General features: G+C 33.3%; 1 protein-coding gene and 1 long non-coding RNA gene across 2 annotated transcripts; both read left to right on the top strand.

Moving 5' to 3' along the window:
* Positions 1-2252: 2252 nt before the first annotated feature.
* Positions 2253-6790, top strand: LOC143082336 (uncharacterized). Its single transcript, XR_012980351.1, has 3 exons — positions 2253-2614; positions 5133-5225; positions 6233-6790. It is a non-coding gene; the product is annotated as an uncharacterized LOC143082336 (long non-coding RNA).
* A 6881-nt stretch (positions 6791-13671) lies between these two features.
* On the top strand, positions 13672-17708 carry LOC143082338 (uncharacterized). The gene has a single exon (XM_076257978.1). The coding sequence runs from the start codon at positions 16179-16181 to the stop codon at positions 17163-17165; it is 987 nt and encodes a 328-aa protein (XP_076114093.1). The 5' UTR covers positions 13672-16178; the 3' UTR covers positions 17166-17708.
* Positions 17709-20624: the final 2916 nt, after the last annotated feature.

A 20624-nucleotide genomic window follows, 5' to 3' on the forward strand; every position in this document is an offset into this window, starting at 1 on the left:
AGCTCAATTAAATATGAAAAATCCATCAAATATGCCGGAAAATGTCACTTTTCAGATGGTTTTTGCAATTTAGCATAACTTTATGGTGCTTGCACCCGATATATGTGCCATGTATTGTCAAAAACAGCCCATATTTATGTAGCAGAAGCATTCTACTGTCCAAAAAATAACTAAAAGTTTACTTTTAACAATTTTGTAAAACTGCTATATTTTGGGGCCAAAAAGGTGTCTTACCGGACCTTCTCCTTTAACAAAGTCTATTTCTATATGCCATATCCTTTGTGACAGTTGTATCATTCCATCAGGTCCTTAGTGCACATTTTTGTTCTTAGTGCACTAAGGAGGTCCTTTGCGGTGTTTCTACGGACCCCATATATTTGAAGCTGTTCAAAATTCTGTACATTATAGGTACGTGTATCAGATCGGACAATAATTTTCATATATATAAAAAGAATTACTGTATAAGTTATCTAGTATGAAATATGTCCACTGGACCGACCGTGCAAGTGCTATATATATTATATCATGTATATAGCCAGTCAAAAAGATGTGGTATATGATTGCCAATGAGACAACTATCCACAAAAGACCAAAATGACACAAACATTAACAACTATAGGTCACACAAGGTCGTTAAAAACTTCCATTTGTTGTTGTTCACTGAAAATAAGTTCATAAAAACACGAATCCCCGTTTACTCAATTCCACCTTTATTTGTTAATATTTCTTTATCTTTTTCTTTTGATTTTATCATATATTTTTTGTGAAATATTTTGTGTGGTCGAACATGAAATTGCCTCCGATGCTACAAAGAAAATTTGTTTAATGTCATCTGTTGCAATATATGCTAAGTACTACACGTGGACAGGATGTTTCCCCAGAAAATAAGTTATACACACCCCGATATAACCCCGAGGGTACACGCTACTGTCATATGGAAAATAACTGGGTCATCTGTAAGATGGTAATCAGCCATGCAACTAATTAGGTTACTGACCATGTCACTTCAATTTAAAAAGTTTATCGTTAGATATCAAAATGATAAATTCATTTTAATTAAAAATTTAAGAACTAAAGGATTTATCATTATAATGAATTGAAATAATTCAACCAAATCGTATATAGATTATATCAAGGATTTTCTTACTATACAAATCCTTGATTATATACATATTTTTTTTTATCTATGCCGGAAAGAATTGAAAAACTGTATTTATAATTTTTGATCTGTTTTATAGAAATCTGTGTAGGTCTCATGAAATGGAACTCACGCAACGCATGCCTAATTAAGATTTATAAATTTATTGAAAAATATAACAAAACTTTAGTTTTGATATTAAATTAAAGTTACCTTTCCGCGCTGTAATTTATTTGATATGACATGAATCAAGCAATTTTTGTTGAGGGATTTATGGGTTTGTCCATACAACGTATAAAAAAAGAAGTGTATGTTATTAGTATTTCACATGCCTTGTTTTCGCCTTTCAAGAAGCTCATTATTCAGAGTGTTGCAGACAAGATGATGAAAATAACGTGCAAGATACTTTTTTCGATCATCGTGAAGAGACAATTTTAATTCCCATTCCTCGATGCACTCTACCCCTGATGAATTGTATATTTATAATTCCTCGTGCTTTAAATTAGCCCCCCCCCCCCCCCCCCCCCACCCCTTTCGTGGTTACCGTTATGCCAACAAATACCCGGGGCTTGATTTACATGTAAAATCATGGGCGGATCCAGCCATAATAAAGGGGGTTCCAACTACATGTCTCCATTAAATAAGGGGTGTCTAAGCATACCTAAGTGTCAAAAGAGAGTTTTTCCTGACCTATTCACATATTTTTAAGGTTCCTATATACAAGGTGATAGGACGTTCGGTTCCGTTGGAATAGGTTACCTTTTCACGCTATGCCTTAAAACTTTTCCTGATGCACAGGTAACCTATTCCAACGGAACGTTCTATCACCTTGTATATAGGAACTTGAGAGGATTCCCGAGATTATCATTTATGCAATGCTTGCTCACAAAATGCTAGGGGAGGCCAACCCCGGATTCCATCCCCTTCTACCCGCCACAGAATACAGATATAATTGATAATTGTTATTTAAAAGTCATACATCTACATCTACATGGGTAATCCGTAAAGAGTCGGTTGACTCATCACACATCATATACTATAGCCACTATATAGTACTAGAACCGAACACCTGTTTTGGGATATATATACATACACCACATGCACCACATCTTCCTATGTCTATATAGCTGATTTACCGTAAATAACTGCGAGAAAATGAATAATACACAAGTTGATAATTGTCTCTTCTCTGCTAATTTTAATGTGCATGCAATATTCACTCTGATTTACTTGTGAGACCACCGACACTAATAATAATTACCTACAAAATAATAGGTGCTCCTTTACTGGGAAGAACATTTCGGATCCGATCAATTTATTGGTTCCATTCCCCCATTCTACACTTCTCCTTAGAAAAAATGCCTTGCAATGCGTCATAATTATCTGGACTACTAACTTACTTCCATATAACTTCGAAAACAGACTATAATCTATTTCACTGGATGAGATTGGGCTCACAGATTTTTTAATGGATTGGTAATTTTATTTAAAGCACAAGTTTACAAAGCAAGATTAATCACATTTTCACCCGGCCTACACATCAAATGGTTGCCTCCTTACTGACTTACACCTACACAAGCTAAACAAACATGTGACAACTCTTCACCAATGACCTGAGTGAAAGGTTGACGGGGGGATCCAGAACTTTTCATTGGGGGGGGGGTTCAGATGGGGGATGCTTGCCTCAGTCATGGTTCTGTGATTCCCTATATAATCAACAAAATTTTTCACAGAAAAAGGGGGGCAGGGATTTCTCCTTAATAAGAAATCTCTATTTTCAGCATAAGCTCATATAAATTTGCCTTTTGAAGAACTGAAATAAATATGAGACGGCTAATGATTTTTCAGATGCTTTACATTAAAATACATCCATGTGACATTCACAATTATATATAGATCCAAATTTAAAAAGCTATTTTTTTCAATATTTAAATAATGTATAGGATCAAATCTTGATACATGTATGTAGTTGAAACTGTTATCTTTAAACATGTTAAACATTAAAAAATGAACACCCAAAGTTTAAACCACGTTTAAACATAAGAATGACCATGTAGTCTTTATTAATGTATGCTATTGCTATGAAACTAGGTCATTGTAGGTTAACTGTCATCTATTCCCTTAAATCTTTGTTCCCAGTCACCCCAAGTTTGATTTAAATTAGTCAAGTATATATCTACTCTATTAGGTCTCTAGTTTGGATAGTTAATAACTTGCAAATTAAAATCATACTCCTCCCAAATTTATTTATTTAAATATTATGGATGAAATACATGTAGCAAGTAAGGGATGAAATTAAATTGGATGAAATGTGGCATTTTTTTTTTTGATAAAGTAGTATGTCTGATGTTGTCAAACTTAATTATAGACCCTTAAGGGGCGGATCCAGTCATTTTAAAAAAGGGTGGGGGTGGGATTCTAACCCAGGACAAAAGGGGAAGGGGGGGGGGGGGGTGTCCAATTACATGTCCCTATTCAAATGCATTGATAATCCGAAAAAAGGGGGGTTCCAATCCCTTGAACCCCTCTCTGGATCTGTGCCTGCCCTTTAAAAATAAAATTATCCTTATTTTGAGTTAAAGCTTATAGATTTTTCTATAATGCTTCTCAGGGGCGGATCCAGCCATTTTAAAAGGGGGTCCCAACCAAGAGCAAAGAGGGGTTCCAACTATATCTCCCATTCAAATGCATTGCTCGGTAAAAGAAAAGGATTCCAACCCTCGAATCTATGGTCAGGTTGTTGTCTCTTTGACACATTCCCTTTTTCCATTCTCAATTTTATCATGTAGTCGTCGTTGTCCCAGGACATTTAGTTTTCGCTTAATTACTTTAGTACAAGTAATAGAAGTCTATGAAATTCAAACACCAGGTTTGTGACCAGAGTTTTTGTTCAGAGTTTAGGAATTACATGAATTAGGGGCCAATAGGGGCCAATAGTAAACTTTGTTTGGTTTTATAGAAAATTGAATTATTGGAGTTCTTTGATATGCCAAATCTAACTGTGTATTTAGATTCCTAGTTTTTTGGTCCTGTTTAAATTGGTCTACCTTAAGGTCCAAAGGGTCCAAAATTAGACTTATTTTGATTTTAACAATATTTAAATTCTTGGTGTTCAGATTAATATGCTGAATCTGAATATTTACTTAGATTTTTTTATTATGGGCCCAAATTTCAAGTTGGTCCAAATCGGGGTCCAAAATTTTACTTTGTTTGATTTCAACAAAAATTGATTATATGAGGCTCTTTGATATGCTGAATCTAACCATTCATTAAGATTTTTGATATTTTGGCCCGTTATCAAATTGGTCCACATTGAGTTCTAAAAGGTCCAAAATTTAACTTTATTTGATTTCACCAAAAAATGAATTATTGGGGTTCTTTGATCATGTTGATATGCTGCATCTAACCATGTATTGAGATTTTGAATATTGGACCATTTTAGAGGTTAATTGTCAATTTAAAATTTTTAAGTACTTGGACCGCATTCATTCTGTGTCAGAAACCTATGCTGCATCAACTATTGAATCACAATCCAAATTTAAAATTCAGAGTTTATCGAGCTTGAATGTTGTGTCCATACTTGCCCCAACTGTTCTGGGTTCAACCTGTACGTTTGTATCAAGCTGAGCCATGCATAGCATTTTTATTGGTTATTTATATATTTATTTGAAATTTTGACAAGTGAGACACATACAGATTATACTGTTAACAATATTTCAGAGTTTAACGTAGTCAAGCGAAACAAATTTTAGAAGAATAGTTGAATCATGTCTTTGTTGTCAAATGAAAAATTAGTACGAACACAAAGAAAAAGTATGGGAATGTTTGTTTTTTAAACTATTGACCAGGGTGAAAGTCTTTGAAAGTCATGACTGGCAAAAAGTTTGTGAAATGAAATAGCACAAATATTCCATTCTTTTTAAATATAACTGAATATAAAGAAAAACACAAACTGATGTTTTATAATAGTTTTTACCCTTTTTATGTTTTATAGGACAAGAAATATAGAAAAATAATGAAAAATATAAACAGTTACAATAGAAATGAGCGCAAAACAAGATAAACAGAATACAACAAGGCCTAAATGGTAAGACCACTTCTATATACTGTAAATTCAGATTTTTCAGGGAATGGACAACTTATTGTGATTACAAAAAAAATCTGCATAAAGATCTATATAGTTACATGATATATATATATATATATGTTTCTGTTTTTGCGATACTCACCCAGTCACATTTAATATTCGCATTACTAAAAAGTTTCGATAATTTCTGAATTACAGTAATAAAAGAAATTGCCTTTGAATGATGACTCATATAAAAATAAGAAAATGTGGTATGGTAAATGAGTGACTTATCCACCAGAGTTCAATGAAGCGGATGCAAGAAATTAAAGGCCAATCATGGGCCTGCCTTCAATAATGAGAAAACACTTCCTCTATAGGTCATCCATTAAAGATCTCAACATATAAAGATTTAAACAATCCAATTTAGTTCAACATGTTCAAAGTCAATAACAATTAATAAAAAAAAATCATGCCTAATATAGAATATTGTTTGTTTCTCCAATCCTGACCGACCCTGCAAAAATGGCCCTACTCATAAAATTTTATTGTCAAAACTAAGCCAAATATTATTTTATTCATTTCTGATTTTCGGGCTTGCCGGATCATCCGATAATATTCAGGCTTTTGGGAAAAATAAAATTATTTACCTACCTAACTACCCACACCTGGCTTGTCAGAATAGGGATTAGGGAAAAAAACAATATATTAATTTAGGCCTCATGTCTGTGAGCACTCAACCTGACCATAATATAGGACAGTGGTTCAAATATTAACACAACATATGAACATTCTATAACAACTATTGCAAGTGGCTCAACTTTAAATATCACTGCAAGGCACTAAACAACGAATATTAAATCTTGGACACAAAGCACTGAAATAAGAGAACTCATAAGCATGACAAGTAAGAATATCAAATGAAAGTTTCTCAAAATGTTCATTAAAACATGATAAAATAAGCTTATTTATATTGCTGTTTTTTCTCCATTTATAACATTTTTTTTTTATTTTGTGTATATTTATAGGTCAGATATCTTGGTTTTTATGATCATCAACAGGTCCTGCAGGTCTATACTGAAGAGGAAACTTAATTGTTAATACTTTTCTACATAATGTGCTAATTGGATTATTAATGTGAAATGAACTCAACTGTGTGTTTTTCTGGAAAAAGAAATAGAAAAAATCCTACAAAATTGCTATAAACAAAATGGAGTACTATCAAAGAACACAATTGTGTAAAATGTAACAACCTACATTCATATTAACTGATGGATTATGGAGAAATTAAGAAAAAAAATAGTATCTTTGTCATGTTTGTTGTCGAAATAAACACCTGCTTTATCCATTCATGTACATGGCTCCATCATATCAAATATACAAAGAAGATGTTTGAAGAACATATGTTGCCAAAATTTATTCAACCAATTGAAGGAAGATGTCTTGTGGATTGAATTATTTATGCACTGAACAGTTATGTAGGGGGTCGAATACACAGCAGCTGAAACAGAAGACAAGTTAATTTGACATGAAAAGTGTTTATTTGATTTAATATGCAAATATGAGCACAATATTAATAACATCACAAATGGTTTGATATTCATAGCGTTTTGCTTATTATTGTATTGTCTTAAACATGTCAGCCTTTTGTTTTTGTATGTTTAATACTCACCATGAAAATTTGTATTACAGTATTAAAGTTTTAATTATCTTTTGTATCAATAATTCAGTCTAGGAGAAAATATATTAATACTGTTTGTACTGTTATGAAATTTCCATAGAGGAAAAACATTTCCTTAAGGGAAATTTGATGTTCAGAAATTTCCCTAGAGGAAATTTGAAGATCAATGATTTCCTTAGAGGAAATTTGTTGTCTTGAATTTTCCTCCAAGGAAAAGTGTTTGTCAAAAATTTCCTCACAGGAAAAAGTATTTCCTCCAAGGAAAATTTGAAGCTACAAATTTCCTCACAGGAAAAAGTATTTCCTCCAAGGAAAATTTGAAGCTGCAAATTTCCTCAAAGGAAAAAGAATTTCCTTTAAGGAAATAGAATTTCCTCAAAGGAAATTATCATGCAGCAAATTCCCTAAGGGAAATCTTTTTCCCTTGAGGAAAAAACAATTTCCCTTGAGGAAAAATCTTTTTCCTTCAGGGAAATTTGATTTCCCTTGAGGAAAAGTACTTTTCCTCTGAGGAAATTGTTGAAAAAAGGGGCATAACTTTTTCAACAGTGGTGCTAGATCCAAAAAATTTTAGGACAAATATCAGGGAACTAATACCAACCAAGTTATCAACTTTATTTTGACTTAACTCCAAAAATTAAGGTGACAACTTTTGCACTCAGCGGAATTGCAAACTTGTCCCGGAGACTGTTATACTATTACTTATTCTTATTTTAGCATAATTTTTTGTAACATTTTTATCTAAATTCAATAAAAGGTACTTTTCTAGTTCATACTTTACTTTAAATTTTCTGTAGGTTCTTAGTTTATTTCCATTTATTGAATTATCATTATTAAAGAGACAATTTCTCCAAAATATAATGTAATTTTCATTGAGCTTCTTCACGATGGCTAAAAGTAATCTTTTTTTAGAGAAGGTGCATTGATTTTCCCAAACATGAGTGAAATTCAATTTTGAAAGTAGCATTTTAACTTTTGAAGCAAATCCATCATTTAACTGCTTGTTAGCTTTATAAACATTATATAATAATGACTCATTTTCATTTGACTTTAAAATATGTAACCAAAATCCAACAGAAGACTTAAGGGCCTGTATACCAATAGGGTACATTCCCAATTCAGCTAATACAGCTGTATTTACTGCCTTTGAATTAACATTTAGAAGACCTTTCGCAAATTTGATTTGGAGTTTTACTGATTCCATAGATAAATATTGAGATTCAAGAGTTTTGTTGTTCTTCACAATATTTAGCGACCATATCTCACTACAATACAGTAATATTGGGCTAACACAAGAATTAAATAGTTTCATATGGGAAAAAAACATCCATCTTATCTGAGTAGAGTATTTTTTTATACAAAACAATGCCTTAGAAGCTTTTTTACATAGGAGATTTACTGCATTAGTGAAAATTCCTGATGGCTTGAATAGTATACCTAAATATTTATATTCTGTGCAACATTCAATTACTTCATTATTCAATACAAACTTGTCTTTAGTAAGTTTTTTACCACTTTTATTAAATATCATTGTTTTTGTCTTGTCAAGATTGACAGTCAAGTTCCATTTTTCACAATAAGTATTTAACTTGTTTAGACAATTTTGTAAACCTTCTGAGGATTCTGATATCAATACTAAGTCATCAGCATATAAAAGACTAGACAATTTTATGTCATGTAATGTTACAGGATCACATGTGTTATCAAACATTGAGGTTAAATCATTTATATAAAAAGAAAATAAGGTAGGACTTAGAATGCAGCCTTGTTTTACTCCAACTGTGGAAGGGAACATATTAGTAATGCCTTCAGTGACTTTAACTGCAAATAAAACTTCTTTGTACATATCTTTTAGAATATTAAAGAATGGTCCATTTATGTTATATTCAGCAAGTTTGTGCAACAGAGCCTCTCTATTTATAGTGTCAAAAGCTTTTTCAAAATCAATAAAACATGCATATATTCTTTTGTTTGATTTAAAAGCCTTATCAATAATAGTTTTTAAAGTAAGAATGTGATCACTAGTTCTGCATCCTTTTTTGAATCCAATCTGTTCACGACAGATAATATTATTATTTTCTGAATACTTTTCTATACGGTTATACAAAACTCTTGAGAAAAATTTTCCTAAGCAGCTAGAAAGTGCTATACCTCTGTAGTTTGAAGGGTTATTAAAACATCCTCCTTTGAATACCGGTTTAATGTAATTTTCTCTCCATTTAGAAGGATATATGCCAGTAAAAAGAATTAAGTTAAATAATTTTACATACATGTTGACATTCATAGTACAAGATATTTTCAACATTTCATTTGTTAATCCATCAGAACCACATGATTTCTTATTTTTCAAGGCTTTCAGAGCAAGAAGCACTTCCTCAGCAGTTATCCTAACATTTAAATTTTTGTTGCAATAATTCAAAAATTTATCATCAGTGCATGATTTGAAATCAGAATTTTTGTCATGGGTAGTATTCATTAGGTTTTTGAAGTATTCAAACCATTCTTTAGCTTGAATGTTTGAACTAGGATCATTCAATTCTTTTTTCTTTAAAGTTTTAACAGTTTTCCAAAACTCATCTGAAGAATTATTTGATTCCAAAATTTTTGTCAGCATGTTATTTCTAAATTGTCTATAGTTTTTTAAAGCTCTAAATTGTGCTTCACATTCATTATTATAGTAGGGTTTTTTAACTTTTCGGAATTTACTTTTGTTATTCCTGAAAGTTGATCGTTTTGGGCCAAGAAAAGCAGCATAAATATGTAAACAAAAAAGAAGATTTCGTAATTTATTTTACAAATTTAAGATTGAGAAAAGAACTTAATCGGCTAAATAACTGTTACAGTTTATGCCTAATGCATGTTGATTGGTAAATTCCCCACTAAGGCCGTGTTCACACCAAACGTCATGTACGGTAAATTAGGAGATAACTGTTTTGTATGTTAAGCCGGCATCAATTGGTGATTTGATGGTCGCAAATTATACCCTAATGATAATTGTGGCCAAGTTTGGTTAAATTTGTCTCAGAAAATTCAGACGAGAAGATTTTTGTAAAAGATTACAAATCCTTGTTAAAAATTGACTATAAAGGGCAATAACTCCTTAAGAGGCCAATCGAACATTTTGGTCATGTTAATTTATTTGTAGGTATTAATGTTTTGTACATTATTGCTGTTTACAGTTTATATCTATCTATTATGATATTGAGGATAAGAACCAAAATCTGCAAAATATTTCTTAGAATTACCAATTCAGGGACAGCAACCCAACCACAGGTTGTCTGATTTGTCAGAAAATTTCAGGGCAAATAGATTATGACCTGATGAACAATATTACCCCATGTCAGATATGCTCTAAAAGCTTTGGTTTCAGAGATATAAGACAAAATCTACATTTTATCCATCCATATATTATATGTTTAGATATGGCGGCCATCTTGGTTCGTTGGACGCATTTTTAAAACTAGATACCCCAATGACGATTGTGACCAAGTTTGGTTAAATTTGAACCAGCAGTTTCAAAGAAAAATATTTTTGTAAATGTTAACGGATGACGTCGGACGACGGACACTATAGGATAACACATTTTTTTCTAGAGGTTATTGATGTGTAAACCGGGGCGATTAACTCACAAACTAAATAAAAAGTTTATGTTTAGTTGTGAGTAAGAGCCCAAGTTTACACATCAATAACCTCTAGAAAAATGTGTTTAATCTTTATAATTCTTAAGCCAAATAATCGTGATTTTTAATTAACATTTTTTTGTGTAAACGCTACTATAATAACCATCAAATGCACAATTGACATGTCGTAACTAAGGAATTAGCCGACATATTGACTTTCTAAAATCCAAAAATGATCGAAAAATTCAACGGAGTCTAAAATAAAATAGCACCTACATGTACCTCCAAAACTTTTATTTTAATGAGATACTATCTGATTTGAAGCGTACAAGTAACGAAATAATCTTTCCAAAGAAAGTTTTCATTCGTATGACGTCGTGTTTTGCCATGACGTAAATTCGCCAAATCATTCATGAAATATTGCGGATTTTTTTGGAAGCTTTAGTGCATTTATTGTTTTTCTGTTTTTTGTTATATATATGCCACAAGAATAGACAAAACTGTTATGCATTTGTTTTTTAAATATCAATTTGCCGAAAATCCCTGGATCCCTGCAAGCTTGTGTATCGCGCATGAATAGATTACGAAAGTAGTTTTGGAAACATGGTTTAACAAATTGTAAACTAAGAGAATAATTCTAATTGACCAATCCAATTCAAGTATTTATAGATATGCAAATCATATAAGAATTATCAAGTGATAACCTTACGAAAGTTTTGTGAATACGGGGACAGGTGAGCTAAAAATTAAATAATTGGATTTTAGCATTAAACTCAATTTATTTAATTCGTGCACTAATAATTGTTTTTATAATCACCAATGTTGCCTTTATTTCACTCGTTTTAGATACCAGTTAATTTTACAGTACCACAACTGTGGGGCTCATTTATACGACCAAACGAAGTAGCCGAATAATTATTCCCCTGTTTTCAAAGTATCATTGGAGTATGTTCGTTCGTTCGTTGGTTCATCTGTTCGTTTGTTTGATAATTTGTCATTTAGTTCAACTTTTTTTATCAGCAACTGCTCCTCGACCGCTTAATTGAATACTTAAAGAATGTTTTTGTTTACTGTGGGATTGCATAAAATCAGCACACTGTGCATATCTACATTCCAACTTATAAGTCTACGATTCTTTAACATGTAATGCCATTGTGAACCCTCTATATTGTTTTGACCTGTTGGTGACCTTCTGCTGTTGTTTTTTTCTATGGTCGGGTTGTTGTCTCTTTGGCACATTCCCCATTTCCATTCTCAATTTTATTGGTCCGAATTATGGTATTTTGGATACATGTCTGTATCCGGAACTCGTCCCATTTTGTTTATTAATGTGAATCATTCAAGACGGGAAAAAATAATGCTACGGGGTATTTCTCATTTAGGAATATTCAGCTTCCCATTATATCTACCTAGATGTTTAAGATTCATGTTTCATACCGATATTTGCTTATGTCAAGTTATTCTTTGTTTAAGATGTACCTCCGCCATAGAGAAATACTCATGCATGCAATTTTTTGCCTTGGAAATCTAACTCTATAAATAGTAAATCATCGGCCTTTCACAAGGGTAAGAACTATCCAAAAATACTCTAGTTCGTCTAATGAATCGTTCGTTTTCTTTTATACAAACGCTGCCTCCATCTTTACGATCACGATAGCGATTACGACAGGCTTCAAGCAATAGTTAGTGTACTACAATATTTTCGCTGCATTGAATTCCTGTTGGTGACCTTCTGTTGTTGTCTGTTCTATGGTCAGTTTGTTGTCTCTTTGACACATTCCCCATTTCCATACTCAATTTTACAATATTTACAATTCTTCGCACCGTAAGTTTCTTTCCAGAATACAAATTACAACTTACGATCCCGAACAACTAACCTTACGACTGTCGTAACGTTATCTAGTAAAACTACAGTTTTAGACACTTTTTTTTTGTTATTTTGATAACTTTTATAGGAAAAAGTATTAAAATAAAAAAAAATGAGAAAAAAAATGAAAGCATTAATGCTATTAAGATAATTACACGCTTCAACTTGTTCAAAGAATACTAGTCAACAACGACACATAAGTTAGGACACACATTTATCATAAAATATAATGAATATGAAAACTGCTAAATTATCCAATAAAAAAAAGCCTTTGCAAAGCAAATGCATATGATTGAAAGAATCTGGCCAATCATCAAAGTAAGATAATATCGTGGTATTGAACAAAGGGGTCAAATTTATTTTGCGGAAATGATGACAAAAGTCGGCACTACATTTCGAAGATGAGAATTAATTATCCAAATGTCTTCAAAAGCATTCAAAATTGTAAGCAACCATGTTAAGGTTTAAAGTTTGAAGTTTTAATATCGATTTTGTAAAAATATTTTGGTGAAAATACGATTTTCAAAACAAAATTCCAAAATAAATTTGAAATCAATGGTTTTGATAAAAAAATTACAAATTCTGTAAACATTTATTTCGACGAATCGGTCAATTATTCATTTTGGAATAACGTATCCAATTTCATTATACGTTTATATGGAAAATACATAAAAGTAAAGTAAAGTAAAGTAATCTTTATTTAAAGTCGGGTTGCATATATACATAATAACAATTCAACTCAATTCAATATTTTATTTACGTCTCACCTTATGTATAAAATTACACAATACATTTATAAAAGATACATTTTGTATACATAAGCCAATCTGTACAGATTTATGAGAGACGATAATCACTTAAAAGAATATGTATATGACTTGTACATAATAAATATTAAACCTGAATGGTAAAATTATGCAACAAAAGTATTTAGTTATTATTTACAATATAAAACTTCTCGGCGTCGTTTAAGAATAAAATTACAGGTTTTGGCACATAATCTTATAATATCTTGAGTTCAATTTATTTGTAAATTTGTTTTTAGCACGAAGGTTTAAATTTGGCGCGCTCCCGCTTGGTCTTGCAGACCCCAAATACCCAGCCTCGTTTCAGTTTGGACCATGCTTTCTCAGTAACTGCTCATGACTGCACGCTTCTTTTTTGCTAGCTTTCTCAAAACGCGATGGCCGAGGGACACGATGCATGCTGAAAAGTTAAGAGACATTATCGAGAGTTTGAGAGGCGGTAAACAGAAACAAATGGATTTTAACGAATCTGATGATGACTTCCAAGAATCATTCGAGGAACTTGACCAGGAAAACGGTGGAACGGCGAATCCGAAACTGGACACTGCACATGATAATTCTGAAATGGAAACAAGTGAACTCGAAAAACAATTGAAAGAACTCCAAATTGAGAGTAAGAAGGCTCATTTACGCCAGCAAATAGAGAAGGAGAAAGAAAGTTTACGAACAATACACATGTCTGCTTTGACACTCCCCGAGGGACTGCAACCATCATCCTTACAACAGCATTCTGCAACAGGTGAGCCTATAAACTTTTCGCAACCTAACAAGGAACACAGTGCACTTCAAATCTTATCTTTCATATGGCCGGAACCTGTTGAACAATTCCAAACTTTTACTCTCGGAGGCGAGGTCGAGTTCCGTGTCGGTAAAAAGAAAACTCTAGATAAGGTAACGATCGAAGAATGGGGGTACGCCAACATCAGAATTATGCAAGAATTGCTCAAGCAAAAGCGTCTTAGTAACATTCAGGGTTATCTTAACTATACGGCTGACATTTATCGTTTAGCGGCCAGGAATGTTTGGTATTCCGTGTTATTATATGATAAAGAGTATCGCCAAAAACAGGCCGATGAATTATTCGAATGGGGAATTTATCGCCAGGATTTACGCGATTTCCAGTTGGTGTCTAAACGTGACAACCCTACATTTCGAGCATTTTCTGAAGCGTCGGTTGGAGCATCTAAAGGTAGGGGAAGGAATTCTAGGCCAGGGATAGACGAGCGCCGCAAAGGTCCGTTTTTACCAGATGGGAGAGAAATTTGTCGAAATTTTAATTCCAATTCATGTTTTCGATCGGATTGCAGAATGATGCATAGCTGTGCGATTTGCTTCTCTAATGCGCATTCGGCGCTTAACGGTCATTCTCAACCCACAAATAAGCCAAAAAACTAAGAACTGCCTCAAAATCGGGAATAGTCGTGAATAGAAAGGCGACCTCTACGACTAATGGTTTGCATTTCGAGGCTTGGGGTCGTCTTTTGCCTATAGACATAGAAGACCGTGAATATATTTTAGATGGAGTAAAAAATGGATTTCATTTGTGTATAAAATTTGGTCCGCATTATCCGGTTAATAGAGAAAACTATTCGTCCGCTTTCAGATACAGGTCAAATGTTGAAAATCAAATTAAGAAAGAGATAGAATTAGGAAATTATATCGTAACAAAATCTATTCCGACAATTGTGAGCTCATTAGGGGCCGTGCCGAAGCCAAATGGAGATATTCGTTTGATACACGACGCGAGTCAACCGATTGGAATTTCATTAAATTCGTATACTAGTGATACTAATTGTGCTTATATGGATATGCGTCACGCTTTAAAGCTCATCAAACCTAATAGTTTTCTTGCAAAAATCGATTTAAAAAGTGCTTATAGATCCGTGTGTTGCCATGTTTCAGATCACAATTTAACAGGTTTAAAGTGGACGTTCTTAGGTGATGATAGTCCTACATATATGTTTGATTCTAAGCTTCCTTTTGGGCACTCCCGGAGTCCAAAAATATTCCAAAAATTAAGCGAAACAGTGTGTATAATAATGAAATGTAGATATAATATTACGTGTATTGCATATTTGGATGATTTTCTAGTTATTGAAGATACAATGTTTAATTGTAATAGAGGGTTACATTTATTGATTCGTACTTTACGAGAATTAGGATATAACATAAACTGGTCTAAGGTTGAAGGACCAGCACAACGCATTACTTTTTTAGGTATAATTATAGACACTCGTGAATTGACTCTTACTATGCCACCGGAGAAACAGTCTGACTTTTATAATTTATTATTGTCTTTTCAAAAGCGTAAACGTGCAAGTATTAAACAGATTCAATCTCTTTGTGGTAAACTAAATTGGGCCTGCCAAATGGTCAAGGGAGGAAGAACTTTTCTCAGACGTTTGATTAACTCTATTTCCAGCGCACAAAACCGCAATGACAAAGTTTTATTGAATTCTGAATTTGAAGCTGACATTTCTTGGTGGTTAAACTTTATGAGTGTATTTAATGGAACTGTTAAATTCATAGATTTCAAGCCTATCACTTCCTTACAAACTGACGCTTCTTCGTTAGGAGGCGGTGGCTATTATAACGGAGATTATTTTTATGTGAATTGGGCTATTGATTTTCCGGTTTTCCGAAAGGAACATATAAACATAAAAGAAACATTGGCTGTTGTTTTATCAGTGCTTCGTTGGGGCCACTTGTGGCAAAATAAAACTGTAATTGTGCTAACTGACAATATGACTACAAAATGTATTCTAAACAAGGGATCGACAAAAAACAATGTGTTAATGAGTTTATTAAGGGACTTGTTTTGGCTGTCCGCGAGGTATAACTTTGACATTAAAGGAAAATTTCTAAGTGGATGTTGCAACATTATAGCGGATGCTGCATCCAGGCTGCATGAGGAAGGCCAACTTTCAAGACTGTATGATATCTTAACAAGTTATAGCTATATTTCTTTTAGTGCAGACGAACTGTTGAGACACGTGTCTTATGAATTTTATATTTGTAGATGGTGCAAGCCGGCCATTAGACTTGGAGATAACTGTAGGACGCTTGAAAACCAAGGGGTGGGCTGAATCAACATCAGGAACGTATCGTACGCATTTGAAGACGTACGTTCAGTTTTGTGAAGAGTATGAGTTTAAAGCGGTGCCTTGTGATGAAAAAACAGTTGAGTTTTACGTGGCTTATTTAGTGGATAAAAAACACTTTGCTTATAGTTCCATACGTTCTTATATTAACATTATATCTATTTTGCATAAAATGCACAACTTGCAAGATCCTATTTCAAATTCGTGGAATATAAAACACTTGTTAACTGGTGTTAAACGAGAATTAGGTACAAACCAATCTTGTAAAGCGCCAGTTCCACCCGAACTTTTATTGAGTATGAAAAAAGTACTTGATATGTCAAACCATAATAACATTGTATTTTGGGCGGCTTGTCTGACGGGGTTTTTTGGTTTCTTACGACCCAATAATTTTCTAGTTAAAGGAAATTTTAACCCAGAGTTCAACTTGCGCAGAATAGATGTCTTGCTTTGCAGCTGGGGTATGCTCGTACGTCTTAAAGTCATCAAAACCCTTCAGTTTCGTTCGAAGCCAATAGAAGTAGTGCTACCTCATTTGTATAATCACCCACTGTGCCCAGTTGCAGCCATGTCTAAGGTGCTTGCCTTGGTAGGAGAACCATTGGATCCCCTTTTTCGGTTATCAGATACTTCATGTTTGACATACACAGTTTTCCTGAATGCCTTTCGTTTTACATTACAACTAATGAAGTTGGACCACCTTAGTTATGGAGGCCATTCTTTTCGCAGAGGCGCGGCGACATGGGGTAGCAAAGTGGGCCTTTCAGACGATGACATAAAATTGTTAGGTTATTGGTCAAGTGATTGTTTTTCTCGGTACATAGATTGTGATATGGATAAACGGCTGAAAGCCATCTCTTCCTTCAGTACCCTTTTACCACGTTAATTTCCCCCTCTTTGGGTTTGGGACTTTATATTACTTCAATGCTTGTCATAAGATTGGGGGCATGTATGTAATTGGGGGGTTTTTAGCTTGGGGGTACCAAGCTATTAAATATTGCCATATTGTCTTATATTTTTGTTTTTATACCAAGTAAGGTAAAGTTCAATTTATTTGTAAATTTGTTTTTAGCACGAAGGTTTAAATTTGGCGCGCTCCCGCTTGGTCTTGCAGACCCCAAATACCCAGCCTCGTTTCAGTTTGGACCATGCTTTCTCAGTAACTGCTCATGGCTGCACGCTTCTTTTTTGCTAGCTTTCCCACCCACCCTCCCAGTAGCATTACTAAGGGTGCTGTGTACATGCATAGCTAATTATTAACTGTATTTTGTAGCATATATTATGATTATGTTGTGGACTTTATATTACTTCAATGCTTGTCATAAGATTGGGGGCATGTATGTAATTGGGGGGTTTTTAGCTTGGGGGTACCAAGCTATTAAATATTGCCATATTGTCTTATGTTTTTGTTTTTATACCAAGTAAGGTAAATTCGAAAATAAAAATACCATTTTCTGACAATCTGTAAAACTATTAAAATGTTCATCAATTTTAAGAGACTCAGTAAAAAGAACTTGTCTAAGATCATTATAAACAGGACAATGTAAAATAACATGATATTCATCTTCGACAGTATTAAAACAATTAAAACAACATCTCTCTTCCAGCGGCAAATTTTCATACCTCCCAGTTTCCAGTCTAATAGGAGCCACCCCACATCTAAATTTTGCAAAGGCGCTTTTTTCACAAAAAGGCATTAACAGTTTGCAGTAGTTTTCTACAACATACTCCTGCTTAAAAATATTATAGGTTCTCAATTTATTACGCCCATTTCCCCGTCTGGAAGAGGATGAACTAACAATACTTTTCCATTCTTCAATATAAATATCAAACATTCTTGACATGACTGTATCAATAAACATATTTTTATTAATATTAGTGTTTGTATTACAAAAGTCAACCAATTCAAGTTCCGTGAAATGTTTTTTAACAATGAAATTCCAATTTTTCACAATTCTATGTTTCAGACTGACCTCATCTGCCCATATGAATATTTTCCTATTAATACGATCTGGCTCCATATTTACTAATCTGTGCCAGTGTCTTGCAATTACTTTCCATTGAGTATTGTAAATTGAAATCCACCCCATGTCTCCCATAATAGCTGGATTAGGTGTATATTTATCAACAACAAGGAAGAATCTACACGCTCTCATTTGAATCGCATTAATAAATGAGAAATTCTTGCAGCCCCAAATCGCGGCACCATATTCAACAATAAGAATTACAAGTGGATCAAATAGTTTTTTATAGACGTCATATGACATGCCACTAATAGCTTTACACTTAGCTATAATTAGACCTAGAGCTTTATTTGCTGACCAAGCAACTGCTTTTGCAGTAAGACTAAAGTCTAGAAACTCATTTAAAACAAGGCCTAGATAAGCATATTCGCTGCTAGTAGCAATATTCATATCCCAACACTTAAAGACATGACTTGATCGTTCAAATGAGGTCGGTCTGAAATGGACAACATTACTCTTACATGAATTAATAGTCATTTTATTGTCAGTACACCAATGATTTAACTCATCTAAGAGGTTTTGTAACTCATTCTCAGTATTTGCTAACAGTACGATATCATCAGCATACAATAAAAAACATACTTTTTCTCCCCCAATGTCAACACCAAAATCAAATGATTTTAAGTATACAGCTAATTCATTTATAAAAATATAACCACAGTTCACAGTAAACCAATCTGTATTGAAGCTATTGACTCTGATCGAGCACCTGACCCCATTATAAAGGGACTTAATAGCCATACACATTTTTACATCAACCCCAAGAGATGTGAGTTTTCCCCATAACAATGTCCTATTAATCGTATCATACGCCTTCTTAAAATCGATAAATGCACAAAAGGTGGATTTTCGTAGTTTTTTACGAACATCGACTAAACTAGTAAGTGAAGATATTTGATCTACGGTACTCCTTCCCTTCCGGAACCCATTTTGATCATCAACTAAGGACTTATTATCTTCAACCCATTGAGACAGCCTATGTTACAATATAATTTATATGAAGCTGGGGCTAAAGCAATACCCCTATAATTTAAGGGGTCTCTTTTATCTGACATGTTATTTTTGGGTATCGGATTAATAATTATATTATTCCACATCGCTGGGACTTTACCAGTTTTAAAACACCAATTAAACAATCTATGTAAAAATATAATACAATTCTGGTTACATAAAACATCAGCTGGAATATTATCTACACCAGAGGCTTTGCCTCTTTTGCTTTTACATACGACATTAAAAACCTCTTCAAACGAAATTTCTTCTGTTAAAAGAAAGTCGCTTTCTGTCAAAACGGCAGGGGTATGATCGACTGGAATGTTCCTATCCGTAGTAACCTGGTTACCTGTTTGATTAAGTAGATCGGCATAGTCCGATTTCCACTTTAAGAAAACATCATCAACATTTGAAGATACATTACCATTTGCGTCTACAACTTCCATTGGTATTAAAGTTTTGCGTTCCGAAGCAATTCCTATCTTACCTATCTTCTTCCAAAACGTTTGTTGATCAGTTTTTGATTCCAACAATAATTCTTGCTGCAATGTGTACCAGTACTTACGTTTTGCTTTTTGAACCTCACGATCGAAAACCCTTCGTTTTGACACAAAACTGGACTTTAACTCAACACAAGACACACGAGACAATTTGCCCTTTTCCATAACTTTTCTGCACAACACATATCATTAAAAAATACACTTAAATTATCATTCCACCAAGGTTTTTTAATTCTCTTTCTCTTATTACAATACGTACTATCAGACATGACAATTACTTTTGAATGCAATTTCTGATTCATTTCTTCGCTGACAATAGCACAAAAATCAGTATAAACTTGATCAATATTACATTGGGATACTTCATTTGTTTCAAGACCTTTGATAGTATCTAAAAGTCGTAAATGTATATAATCGCCGTGACAAAAATTTGAAGGTATGTTTTTTACATCAAACTTAATAAATTCAGGACTACGATTTCCTGAGGTATGACACGACGGTAATGAGGCACCGATATTTAACTCACAATACAACAAAGAATGGTCGGGTATCGATCTCGCATTCAACCCAGTCATATTAAGCTTAGATTTTATAATTAAGTCCGAAGCTCTAATAACTTTGAAGTCTTGAAAAAAATGAAGATTTTCATAGCTAGTAATACAATAATCAACAACCGATTGACCCTTTGATGAAACACATGTGAAGTCATTGTTTGTACCAACTCTATCGTTCAACATACAACAATTGCTACTTGTTAAAAAATCAATAAATGTAGTACAGACTGAGTAACTATTACGTGTAAAATCTATAACACTTCTCATATTTATA

Source organism: Mytilus galloprovincialis, chromosome 7 (genome assembly GCF_965363235.1).
Source record: "Mytilus galloprovincialis chromosome 7, xbMytGall1.hap1.1, whole genome shotgun sequence".
NCBI lineage: Eukaryota > Metazoa > Mollusca > Bivalvia > Mytilida > Mytilidae > Mytilus > Mytilus galloprovincialis.

Excerpts from the sequence above, each read along its gene's own strand:
- LOC143082338 (XM_076257978.1), top strand. The coding sequence starts at position 16,179 with ATGAATTTTATATTTGTAGATGGTGCAAGCCGGCCATTAGACTTGGAG.